Source organism: Tetrao urogallus (genome assembly GCF_951394365.1).
Source record: "Tetrao urogallus genome assembly, chromosome: 4".
NCBI classification, from domain to species: domain Eukaryota; kingdom Metazoa; phylum Chordata; class Aves; order Galliformes; family Phasianidae; genus Tetrao; species Tetrao urogallus.
In genome coordinates this window covers 36,994,739-37,008,574 of record NC_136817.1, presented here as the reverse complement: position 1 = coordinate 37,008,574, position 13,836 = coordinate 36,994,739, and the positions used below count along the sequence as shown (strand labels likewise).

The following is a 13,836-nucleotide window of genomic DNA, read 5'->3' as shown; positions in this document are numbered from 1 at the left end:
TAATGGAAATAGGTTAAAATAATAGGCTGATTGCTCTATCAAGAATAAAATTGATTTCAGGGTGCAACATCTGTCTTTATTCCACATTTTTATGCACTTATTTAGACATTTCTTTATTCCATGAGAAGTTTAAAATAATAATTGGTACACTGGAAGAAAGGTTTTTGAATAAACAGCACAGTCCAGAAGTGAAAAGTATTTCTCTTTCCCATAACTGTCAGTAAGACTGTAAGATCTGATCAAATCAGTGTAAAGCTCTTCAGGGAAACCTTAAAAAAAGAGGTCCTTTCTACTTGAATTACTTATGAGACTAAAAGCTTGCTGGGTGTCCTACTTTCTTTTTTATTCTGTTGTCAGATAATTCTGTATCTTGTAAATGAAGCATGTTTCACCTTCTAGTGCTCAAGCGGCAATACGTAAATCCTGTTTTTTTCTGATGTATAGATCGCAAAGTTTTGTCAGATCCTTTCAGATCCATAATGTATAAAAAGTGAATAAGTATGGTTCTTGCAATATTCAGTCTGTTTAGCAAAGTTTCTCATGTAGACTAAACTCCTGGTATTGAATATCCTCTGCTTTCTTTTTAAAAAAGAAGGAAATGTGCTGTCAAAATTTGTAGTTCTTTGATGAGTACAACAGGAGTCCAAGAACTTGTGCTGACTTTTAGGCAAAATTGCTGAACAGATGCAGGCTAAAAGCCCCATGTTATTTCTGAATTGTAGTAAGGAAATTCCCTTTATTTTCTTTAAGGATGAATGATATATTAATGTTTTCTGTGATGAAAGTTACTGACCTCTTATTGGCTTGCAAAAAATAAAAGAAGGAAGCACTTTCGATAATCTCCCATGTGAAAACTACATGCTCTGCCTGAAAGACTTTGCTATATCATAGGTGAACTCAATAAAAACACAACTATTTGCCAGCAACTTTTAAAATCAAGTTCTAGTAAAGTTGATTGTATTGTATACATTGATTTCTATAAATAAAGATTGTTTCCTTTTGTAGAGTGGCTTTACACCTTTGCACATAGCTGCGCATTATGGAAACGTCAATGTGGCAACGCTTCTGCTAAACCGAGGAGCTGCAGTTGATTTCACAGCAAGGGTATGGAGGAGCTTTTGTTTCTTTGAGTCGTAATGGCCTATGAAGGTGGGAGTGTATCTTTGTGTAATTCCTGGTCAAGAATAAGTGAGGAGCAAAACAATGCTGAAATTCTATTGTGTTTAAAAGTCTTCCTTTCTTTCCTTCTTTCCTTCTTTCTTTTTAATTAATTTTTTAAAGTTGTCTCCATGTAATGCAGCAGAGTCCTCGGGAATTTATAGCAACCAGTATTCCCAGCTGATGGAAGCAGACTGCTTTGACTTATTCCAGAGTGCTGATAAGCTCAGGATGTGTCAAGTCATTTTAGCTTTTTTGTCAGTTAGATACCCTTTAGAAATAAATTTTTTTCCTGTCTGTTAAAGGTTCAATATTTGCTAGAGTAATTTGCCTATTTTCTCATATTTTCTCATTTAAACGTATTTTGAAATAGTAAAGTAAGGTACACTGCCATACCACAGTGTACGTACTAATTTATCCCAGACTACAATTTTAGGTAAGCTACTGCAGAGATACATAATATAGTCTACACACTGTACAGTGATGCACATTGCTTAGTTTGAAGTATGTCATCTGGTGCTATAACAACCTCTGATCATCTGTATGTCACTAAAGCTACTCTGTCACAAATTTCTGATAATTATGCATTTCCAGGCACAATTTGAATTACTTTAGGGTTGTGCCTTTCATACTGATTTCCTCTTCTTGCCTATCTGGAAGAGCTGCTATTATCTCATTCCCCACTCAAAGCATCTGCAAGGACTTTCAGCCTAAGCAGGATCTACTCCTTTACATTATTTACATTACATTTATAAGATTACTTTGTGCAGGATTCATGCATTTGTGTAATCTGTGTGTTGCAAAGGTTTAAATGCGTCAGTGTTTTGTGAATATTGACTCATTGGGAATCTGCTGTATGTTTGTTTATTTGTCTGACTCTGGGACTGTGATGTTTGCTGCTTTGGCAGATGTGCTACTTTGTTTATGAAACAGTCAAACAATGAATAAAACTCTTACCTAGAAAGGAACTACTAACTCTAGCTTATATGGTGCGTGCCTAGGTCTGATGCTCAAGTATGTTTTTGTTTATTCTCTATTAATGTGATTGTATCATTTTTGTGATCCAAACACAAATTCACCATCATCAAACACCTTCAAATCTGTCATGCTCATTGTTTGTTCTTTTCATGGTGTAGAATGGAATCACCCCACTGCATGTCGCTTCCAAAAGGGGAAACACAAACATGGTGAAGCTCTTGTTGGATCGTGGAGGGCAGATCGATGCCAAAACCAGGGTGAGTGCTTCTATTCCCCGAATATGATGTTATCCCTTCTTGGGAATGGATTGCGATTTTTTTACTTGCTTGGTTTTTTTGTTTCTTTTTAAGCCAAAGACTGGGAACATCAAGATGCATAGCTAGGCATTCTGCTTCAGTAATTGTGTTACATGTTCAGTCCATAAACTGAGACATTAGATGCAGCTGTTATAAATGACTCAAAAAAACCCAAACAACCCAACACTAAAAAATACTCAGCTGAACAGAGTTCCAAAAACTCAGCTAATCCTTTTGGTCCCCTGACTCCTGCTTTTTTGTTCCAGTCACCATGAGAAGGAAAACTGTTAGTGGACTTAATATTGAAGAGTCAACACTAGGAACAAGTAATTTAACACTGCTGCAGCAGCGCATCTCCTCTTCTCTGGATTAAGCCACAGCAATACTTTGCTCTTTATTCATTCAGGGCAAAAGAAAAACCCACCAATTTGTATGTGCAGGATTAATTAATTATTTAAAATTGGATTTTGGAGCCATCTAAGAAAACGCAGTTGTTAATGCAAACTGTGTATCACGGGACTTGTACATGAAAGCTGCTGATTTTTTAGCACTGATCTGCAAGGTTTTATCTACAAGTATTAGACGATGTTTCAGAACACAATAGTTTAGAGCTGTATAAAGGAGCAATGTATTTTTTGTTTAATAAAGTAGAAAAGTAGGGAATATTGCATTCAGCTGTGCTTGTGGTTTATTTAGCTGCGGCTGTTACTTTTTTATTCATTTTGTTGACCATTTTTTTGCTTAATAAGCTAGGAAGGCAAAACACGATTGTTATGCTACTCTGCATGTGAATATGATTTCTGATTTCTCTCTTGATCTTATTTATCTATTTTTTTTTTAAACTGATCATGATGGAAGATGAAAGCTCTCATGAAGGTGTGCAGTAAATCATCCCTGATCAAATTCTCCATTATCTTATGGTAAAAAAAAGTGTAAAACTGTGATAATGCACTGCAGTAAGGATATTCCACATTTGTGTAAGCACAGCAGTCATACGGAAACAGTACATTTGGCCTATGGGATGATAGTATTGAATTCACCTATTTCTTGTTCAGTATTTAGATATTTGTTTTGGACGAGTTAGCCTAGGTGATTGTACATGACTTCATGGATTTTATGGGGTTAAGTCATATTCCCACACACACGGAAATGCTAAAATGCAGTTGTGAATTAAACTGAAAGAATAAGACTTTGCCCAGTGTGGGTGGAAGGCTCTAAATTTGGAGTCTTTGCATTGTCTTGGCTTCCTGCCCTTTGTCAGCTGCTACATCATCTCAAAAACTGTCGGCAGAAAAATATCAGTGGGAAATGATAAACGTGTCCTAAAGCACATATATTCCAGCTTGCACAGGCTCAGCAGCTTCTTCTTGCTTCCATCTTCTGCCTTCCCTCTGCTCAAAAACACGTGATGGTGGTTGGCTGTGTGTACTTTCCAGTGGGGGAGATTCCAGGCTTTGGTTCTGCTGTCAGTGTCTCCCCATGCCGTGCTCTTGTCTCCATGCCAGCTGTTTATGTAGTCTCGGTGTCTTTTTCTTTTCTCTTTGCCTTGTCCGCATGCCTTGTGCTTTGCTATGGCCGTGAGTATGTAGGGTATTGACGAGGTAGGTTGTGTGTTGCATGTGTGCATATATGTGTGTTGTGCTTTAAAGGAGAGACTTCTGCCTTGTCCTCCTCAGTACTAACATGCTTGCCTTTCCATATTTGCCTTTTCATTTCTCTTAAAGAACCCTTGCATTTTTCCAGTAGGTCAGATTCACTGAAAAACAGTGGAATTAAATGTACTCTTAGCTTTTATTTGCCATCTTCAAACTGTATCAAAATATGCTCTTTGTTTAAGAAGCAGTCATTGCTTTCATACATTTTATTTTTAACCATTTTACGTGACATTTTATGATGCCTAACTTAAGATGTGAAAGGTTATTTTAACAAATCTTAACTAAATCCAAGTCCTTTAGCTTTACACAGTTAATCTATGAAATCTTCTACTGCTTGAAAATATTGAAAGTAGCTATTAGGAGCTGATGTTCTGTCTACAGAAAAACTCCAGTCAAATTAAAATGTACACTCTTCAAAGTGAGTAAATAATGAATGTGTCCTCCTGTTCCATAGTTAATGTTGCATGTCAGAGAAGAGCTCTACTTACTGAAGGAATTAACTATTTCTGTTTTGTTACATTTCACGTTTTCAATTTTTTCTCATTCAAGATACAGAATTGCAAGGAAGTCCATTTGTTTCCTTCATATGTTTTAAAACAATATTTTACTTAAGGTTTTTTTGGTATGTTTTACAGATTTTTTTTTTTAAATCATTCTTCTCAACTAACCACTAAGTAAATTCTTAAAATGTGGGATTTCATTTCTCTCTTAAATTATATGAAAAACAAAAATATAAACTCAATTTCCAACAGTATTGATAGGAAACTTTTATTAATATTGTCAGTTATATTTGCATTTCTGTTATTTGTTACACAAAAGCTTCATTTGGAGTTTTGTTTGCTAAATGATTCACAAGCAAAAATGTCATATGCTAAAGCATTTCATATTTAAAATTACAGTCAAATGTATAATCTCAAAAAATTTTGTCTGAATAAGGACTTCAGGGACATGTTTTTAAAATACATTAAGATTTAGCTAAACTTCTGACCTTCACCATCTTGCTATGGTAGACCAGTGGGTCTGGGTTTTAGAAGCAGGCTTTGGCTTGGCGTCAGGTGCAGCAACTTGCTCTTTAAAAGATGGTGGAAATCAATTTCAATTAAATTAATGTCATCTGATCAAGAGTAATATGTCAGTTGTCAATTCTGACTTTCAGGGAAGGAAAGCATTTACAGTTTTCCTGAAAATTGATGTGTACAAAGGATTATTGCTGGGAGAATTATTTTACCATTTATGCAGAGCAGTTTCAGCATGCCAGCAGTAGACATTTCTATTACTTTTTCCCATTGGTAGTAACAATAAAGGTGATTAGATATCTTCATCGGATTGACATGTTGGAGGGGCTTAGCCTTTGACGAATGTAGTTCTTGCAATTTGTCTCTTTTATATATAGCATAGGAAAAAAAGAGAAAAATTGTGAGGCTTTTTTGAGTTTTCTGTTTCCCTTTTTACTTTTAAAACACAGTGTTCTTCACAGGCTCTTTTCACCTAACTGGTATTTCCTTTTTTGTGTGACTACGCAAACAGCCTCAGAAGGTGGGAAGAAACTGCCTATCTCACATGCTGAAGTTATCACACAAATTGAGTTATTTATGTTAAATGTTGCCAACAGTGAAGTTCCATTTTTCTTGCTCTGGGATTATTTATTTATGTATTTATTGTGCTGAATGAGCTATGGGCATCCCTTAATGCTCATTCCAGGAACCTATTGTTCCTGGGTTTTTTTTCTTTTTTTTTTTTCATACGATGTCAGAACAGATGTGCCTGTCTGCATTTACAAATGGTTGTGGTCTTCCTCTGACTAAGCTAAGCCATGTTGTGCTCAGATCCTAACACTGTCTTGGGCCAATGCTCTGGTTACAGAGTTTATTCCTGCAGTAAGGCTGCTGTGACATTTTCTCCTGGTCTTAGTAAATGGGCAGATCAATAATAATTCATTGGCAGTGTTTGCCACTCCTAAAGGAATGCTGAATTATAAATATCTAATTACAATACAGATACTGCTATAAAAAATTTAGTGGATTAAAATAATGTTTACAAAGTGTGGGATGATGTTGTACTGATCATCTAGGCAAGCTGCATAGATGGTGACTGAGAGTTATTTAAGTTAATAATTTATTACTCAGGCAAACATGTAGTATAATTTTTACTGTATTTTTCAAGTCCTTACTTTGAGGGGCATACTTGGAGGAATAATTTAGAGCATGTTCACAGAATCACAGAATTGTAGGTGTTGGAAGGGACCTCCAGAGATCATCGAGTTCAACCCCCCTGCCAAAGCAGGTTCCCTACAGCAGGTCACACAGGTAGGCATCCAGGCAGGTCTTGAACATCTCCAGAGAAGGAGACTCCACCACCTCCCTGGGCAGCCTGTTCCAGTGCTCTGTCACCCTCACTGTAAAGAAGTTCTTGAGCACATTTGTGCGGAACTTCCTATGCTGCAGTTTCTGGCCGTTTCCCCTTGTCCTGTCTCCATTCACCACTGAAAACAGTCTGGCCTCGCCATTCTGCCCCCCACACCTTAGATATTTATAGACCTGGATCAGGTCCCCTCTCAGTCTTCTTTTCTCAAGGTTGAACAGACCCAGTTCACTCAGCCTTCCTTCATAAGAGTTCAATTATATCAAGACTTTGAGAGCTAAGAACAAGAACAAGAGGTATGCTTACCTTGTTCTTTTCTAAAGATGTGTGGTTTAATAGTAACGCTAAAATGAGCAATTGAAAAGTTCTTTATGCGTTAAACAAATTTGGACCATTTTGCTTGTCAAACATACAGAATAGTAAGGTTTCATTTTACCCTCATACAAATGACAATATTCAACTACTGTTTGCAAGAATTCTGTGATAATTTGGCCTTTGAATTTTAAGTACAATCAACAGTCTTCATTAAAATGAGCATCAAATGAGCAAAACTCTCCTTCTGCTATGATACTGCTCACACAATTTCCCATTTTCCCAAGATTCTCTTGGAAGCATATTCTTATTATTTCACTATTTCTGGTAAACTGAAAGAAAGCACTTTAATTACTATGAAATGACCTAAGAATTTATCTGCCCAGATTCTGCAGTTTGGACTCATACGTGGAATTAAAAAATGGTTTTGTGTGTTGAAAAATGACCAGTGATTGATCTTCAGGAAAAAAAAGGCAGAAGTTTAATTTCTATTTTGTGGCAACCATTTAAAAGGAAAGTGAACGTGATGAAATTTCATTGCCTCCATGAATACAGTGTGGATTGTAGTGTTGTTTCAAGCAGTGACCCACCTGCTGGATACGTTGCAGTGTGTGCTAGGAGAGTACCACATACCAGAACAATTGAATGCCAGGTACAGGAAAATAAAATTTTCTTGTACCTCTTGGAAAATAAAAAAGAATGTTTTGGAACAACAACAACAAAAAAAACACTATACCTAACACTTCCATTATATATATTATTTGAGATGAGAGGTTAAATACTGACCTTCTAAAGACAAAGATATATGGAATTTCTTATTTCTTTCTGTGCTTCAAGTTTGCATCTCTTCAACCCTATGTTGTATGTCCAGTCAAAGTACATGTTTGTTATTTCAGTCAGCATGTGTTCTTCACACTATGAGATGTACCAGCTTGCGATGGAATAATAAAAAAGGGGTGTAGGTAAACCCCTGCAACAGAGCAGCAAGGAGCATTGCTAATAGATAATAGTGCAAAAGCAGACTCATTTGGTACAGCAGTGTCTTTTACTGTTTATTATTGTCAGTATGTCCTCATTGTTTTAGGTACTAATTCTACTACAACAACTCTCTCTCTTCAGTTTCCCTCATCTCTGAATAAAACATAAGCACAAATAGAATCTGAGGTATTAAATGTACAGTAAGTTTTAAAATATACATACTGTTTTACTTAGTGCAGAAAGAGGGAAGAGAGTTACCTGGGAAAACTGCAGAACTTATTGCTTAATTTGCCTACAGAGAAGTGCACAGATAGTAAATGTGCACGTTTATAAAATTTAAAACAAAATCTAACAGACTATATATTTTAATCTATTTTACGGGCAATTATTAGCTAAGAACAAAGGAGAAAAAGGTGTTTTTATTTATTTATTTCTTTTTTTATTTATTTATTTTTTATTTAACAATTTAATTCTTACTTTACTTTTAACTAGACTTTCTTGTGGAGTCCGAGTGTTTCTTGTCTTGTCTTGTTCTTTTTTTCCCCTCTGGGGATTTTTTTTTTCTCTAAGGCATCACAATTCTACCTTTCTTTCACTATTCGATTAAATAGAATAACATCAAAGTCACTATGCAAATAAGGAGTGTAAACATTCCACCTTGATTAAAATGTAGAGTACAAAAGGCCAGAAATGGGAGAGATATACCAAATAAATTCCCTTTCTAGAATACATTTGAAACATTCTTGCCTTAGTAATGCTAATGAGAATTGTGTATAAGTATCTCCAGCAGTGAGATGCAAATATATTTAAAGGCTCGATTTGGTTACTCTCAAGTTGCAAGGAAGAAACAGATAAGCTAGCTATACACAATTCCTTTACATTGACCAGATTGACTTTGTGCTGAACACCCTTTAATTCTGTTTGTGAGTTTGATCTTCCATCCACTGAATTTCATTGCAAAGCTTTCATAGAATTTAGTGATGCAGCAACTCCCTCTGAAATAGCAAGTGCCAAGGCACACCTAACCTTGCCACATGTTTCTGAAAAATCTCTGCAAACAGTAGATAAATAACGATAAAAATTCTTCCCAAATCTCAGTTCCTCACTTTTGCTTTGCGCACTGCTAACTCCAAAAGGTGCTCTGTGCTTATAAAATTTTTTAGGATGAGAGAGGATCTGCTTCTTGGATGTACCATTTGTGGAGCATGAAAGGGCAGTGTTTGGATAACCAAAATGATGTTGCAATATGGAGCTACTTTTAATTTAAGTATGTTAGCAGAAGTAAAAATGATGTAGCGTTCCCACAAACTCCAGTGTGACAAACTGTGTCTGCATGTGAAGGAGAGTCACTAATGTGTAAGAAAGGCTGTGTTACTGCATTTCCACTATCTTTTTGACCTCTAAGTCATGAATCACAGACAAACATATTCATAATTGTGTTGTTACTGGATTCTTCAGAAAGAGCCCTGGAGTATAGCATCTTCTTCATCTAAGACAATCAGCTTGTCTCAAAGGGAAAGGCTTTTTTGTGATTAAAGCTATTAGCATTTAACAATTAGAAATGTACCATTGTATCTGTTGAACAAGTATTGATGACTTTTATGAAGGTACGCTTAAACAGTATCAGATTCTAATGTGATGAAAAACTCGGGTTGTGAATTTCCTTTTTTTCTGTCTTCAGCATTGATATTCATTCCCATACACTTTTCTTGCTATGTATTTCCTGTCTTTTTCTGTATAAAAGTCTAATTCCACTGGAAAAATCTAGAAAAAAGTCTAATCCTAGTGGAATTATCTAGAATGCATTCTCCTGTCTCATTGATGTATCTTTAGTTACCACTGTTGTGATCATTACTAAACAAGTTATAAGAAGTCTTTTGATACAAGATAGTGTTCTGCAGTGGAAAAAATATTTTGGAGCCCTCAAAGTTATTTTAGGAAGGAATTGTTAGCTCTTTGTTCTCAAATTCAGACATGAAAGTTTTCATTCTCTTGGTTTCTCCTTCTCTTTTTCCTTTCTGTTTTAAAATCATCTTTCTCCTGCTGCCTGTTTGGAAAAAATAAAATGAGTTCTAGAGTAAATTTTCCAGCATGGATGTGTCTTATTTCATCCCTGCATCAAAAGCAACCCAAAGGACAAATGTTGATTAATGAAGGAACCTTGGCCCAGCATACATTACACTGTGAGGCAATACAATCTCAAAGCCATGCAGAGGAGAAGGAGAGAAGGAGGCAATGCATGCTGACACCAATGTCTCTGAGAATAGATTTCCAAACGGAATGGACTTCTCTGAAACTGTAACGTTAGTGTGTCCTTCAGTGCAACAATTTAAAAATAGGTAGGAAACTTTGTGTTGTGGAGCCAGCTTTAGTTAGGAGTCAGAACAGGCTGCTCAGAGTGCCAGGGTGAACGCAGGGAGGATGTGCTCATTCACTGTCTCTTGTTTTGCTTTAAGGATGGACTCACACCGCTCCACTGTGCTGCAAGAAGTGGACATGACCAAGTTGTGGAGCTGCTTCTGGAACGAGGTGCCCCACTCCTTGCAAGGACCAAGGTGTGTGCCTTATTGGAAGAATATGTTAATGGCTCTATGTAACTTTTCAAAGAATGTTTAATGTTACTGAAAGGATGAGGAAGAAGGACATTTCTGTTCTGTTAAAGGAAAGGTAGTAATGGGGAGAGTGATCCAAAAATAAAACCTTCTTACCAAATTAAGGACTATCCTTTCCAAGTATGTGAAACAGTATAAACTTCATTACTAAATTCAGACTAAATGCCATGCAGAGTGCAATTGAAATCACTTTACTTTTGTGGCTTTTTACAGCCATAGAACACAAAGATGTAAAAACTGTGTCAGTCACTCCTAAGAGATGATTTGTGGTAAATATTTCCTGATTCTTGACCTGTAATTTTCATGGACTATTTCATACTTGGAAAGTTATTTTAGTGTGTTTTTACTGATATCTGAAAATAATGCATCTCAGATGAATGCATAGCTGTCTCTTTGGTTGGATTATTTAGAAAAAGGCACTTGTAGCTTAATAACAAACTCCGGTGAGCAGTACTTCAGAGTGCCTGACTAATGTCTCTGGTATCATTAATTGCAAAATGGTGCAATGGAGTATTGCAGTGAGATGCAATACTTGGGAGATCAAGATTAACAGGCAGTTGAAATATCATTTTCAGACCATGCATGCTTTACTGGGCCCTCAAACTTCCTCAAACATGGCTCTGAACAAGGATAATTACTGTACTCGGAGCCATTGTTATCCATAATAGAGACCGAAGGTTTTCTCTTGGTAATCTGGGGAGATCTTATCACTGGGTTTCATGCACATCAAATACATCAAGTAAGGATGTGCTCAAGCTGTATATCTCTTTACAGCACCACGTAGTACGTATCATCTCTTTATACAGGAAGAATCCACATTGAGATGTTAAAAAAGTTCCTTAGCACTTTACTGGTCCCTTTGGTGGGAGAACGTGGTTAGGTAAATCCTATCTGTTAATGCCTTTACATCACTAAATGGTAGAAGGCTGTCATAGAACAGACCCTACCCATATGTTGTGTGTCCTTCAGGAAGGATTCCCAGGTGTTTGTGTTCAAAGGCAGATTTTGTCAGCCAGGAGAAAATATCAGGGTTGCACTGGCAGCATCTCAACAGAATATTGAGCAGAGCAGAACTGTTTCTTTAAATATCCCTGTATTTGCTGGAAGGGCAAGGGTGGCTACAGCCTTCCAGACTGTAGCTCAGATGCAGCTCCTTTTCTGTGGTGAGGGTATTCTGCAAAGTCATGTCAGCTTTCTTTGACTATGTGCCACTATCTGAGTGAGAGATGCTGGAAGTTACCATTCTGTATTCTTTTGCCACAGAATGGGCTCTCCCCACTTCACATGGCGGCCCAGGGGGACCACGTGGAATGCGTCAAACATCTCCTGCAGCACAAAGCTCCTGTGGATGATGTCACGCTGGACTACCTGACTGCCCTCCACGTAGCTGCACACTGCGGCCACTATCGTGTCACCAAGCTCCTCCTGGACAAGAGAGCAAATCCCAATGCTCGTGCCCTGGTAAATCTGTCACACTTGTGTCATGTAACAAACCTACCAAGGGGACATGAGTAGCCCTTTGTAGGAAAGCAAAGTGAAAGCTGCCAACAGACTCCAGCAACCCTGAATAGCTGCAGTCATAACAGTGATTGTCACAACCTAGGATTGGGTTTACTGCCAGATTACTGATTGCCAGTATTATATCTTGCATCATTAGGCCTGTGCCAAGTGGCTGTAGGTTTAGGTCTGATAGCTCTATGGAGTACTAAAAACCATTTGTAAGTGATGGTAACTTACACATTGGTATTTTGTTGAATTAATAATTTATTTCTTCATATTATGCTACATGATACACAGAACACTTTTAAAAGCTTTCAATTGAGTCATTAAGCTAATGGGCACAGAGAAAATATGTAAAAAAAGCTAGAATTTCTATGTTTATAAAATGCCTATATTTATCAAATTATAACAAATTATGATGTCCCTTGTATTAGGTGCCATGTTTCTTCCTTTTTAAAAAACAGTTCTGATGCTTACATGAAAACAGGTACGATTCTTTTTACTCGCTGTGCAAACCATTATCTCTTGGGAGAAAAACATCACATTTGTCTTCAGAAATTAAAAAAATAACTTTCAAGAGTCTGAACTATCCAAACTTGCACAAGACTTTCTCTAATTGGAAGTGTTCCCATGAACTGTTCGCTGGAAGAGCCTGAAATACCAATAAATTGCATATGATGAGGGAAAGAATGAGACTGTGAGCACTTGACACCAATGCATGACAAGTACTCTGCCATTGCCTGCTGTATTCAGTGCTTCCACAGTCTTTTTGCTGCAGTCCCCTCTGATATCTTCCTCAGCTTCTTGCCTTGAATGTGTACTTTTCTTTCTGTGATAGCTTCTGCATCCCCAAGGAGTTTATACTTCCCTGCCTCTTTGCACATCACTCGTGGCCTCTCTATACATCAAATCTCATAATCCCTCTTTCTTCTTCTTATGTTTTTCTTCTTTGGTATTTCCCATTATCATTTTCACTTTGCTGATCTTCTTCAATGGTGTTTTTCATCCCGATTTCTAGTTTTTCTTTTCACCAGTCTCCCGATAATCTTTAGCTGTACTTTCCTCAGCTGCCCACACAGACACACTATATGCTAGCCTCCGCATCTTTTTTCTTCCCTTCCATGACAAGAATATACCTTCTGTTCCTCCCTTCCTGAGAAATATCTATCCTGGAAGGAAAGGAGTACACCCTCAGGCTACTGCCTCTCTGCTCTCCTACTTCCAGAGTGTTGTTTTTCTTCTCTCTCATTTTCCCCCACAGTAGGGACTTGTCACCACTGGCTTGTTTATAGTATTTAATACATTCAGAATGCTCATCATTTTTGTTAGTGAAGTTTTTTCAGTTTTTTCCTGACTCTCATTCAAACTGTTTCTCACTTAAATAGCAAAGTTAAATAAACTCAGGCAGTAGAATTAAGTGGAAAAAAATGGAAACTTCTGAAGCAGTAAAAGTTCTAATGAAATATATTGAAAGATGTAATGCAGGAGCTAGAATATATGATGGTTTTGATTACTTCTTAAGAAACTGGGGAAGGTTATTTGTGATATTTAGCAGAGAGTCCTGAGTTGGAAGAAGTTTTATAAATTACTCATTTTGTACTATATTAAAAAAATCATTAATATTTGCAAAATGTTGTGGGGATACAAGCACCTCATGAGTTCTTAGCTTTTTCAGTTTTTGTACTCCTTAAAGTTCCTTCAAAACAACTGGTAATTAACATTTCTCTTAACAGAAGCTGACTGTCATGTGTCTCTTTCTACAAGCTAAGTTATTTACTACTAGTTGAGTGTTTCTCAGTACTGATCCTTTTTATTAGAAAATAGAGCATGTAGTTGACATTGTTTAAAAATATATATATATATATATCTGTGCTTTTCACTAAAATGTTCACATGCAGTGAATAATGTGTTTGCTTAACTTTAGGCACACACCCTGTGTTAGCAATGCATAAAAACAGCTTGAAGTCAAAGCATGTATTACAAACA

At 36.8% G+C, this 13,836-nt stretch overlaps 1 protein-coding gene across 1 annotated transcript in view; it reads left to right on the top strand.

Moving 5' to 3' along the window:
- Positions 1 to 13,836, top strand: part of ANK2 (ankyrin 2) — a gene marked incomplete at both ends in the record, with an annotated part of 175,923 nt that overhangs the window by 70,614 nt on the left and 91,473 nt on the right. The window contains 4 exons of the mRNA XM_079534109.1: positions 1,006 to 1,104; positions 2,295 to 2,393; positions 10,195 to 10,293; positions 11,614 to 11,811. Of these exons, the coding sequence (XP_079390235.1) occupies positions 1,006 to 1,104; positions 2,295 to 2,393; positions 10,195 to 10,293; positions 11,614 to 11,811 (495 nt within the window). The remainder of the gene's footprint in view (positions 1 to 1,005; positions 1,105 to 2,294; positions 2,394 to 10,194; positions 10,294 to 11,613; positions 11,812 to 13,836) is intronic.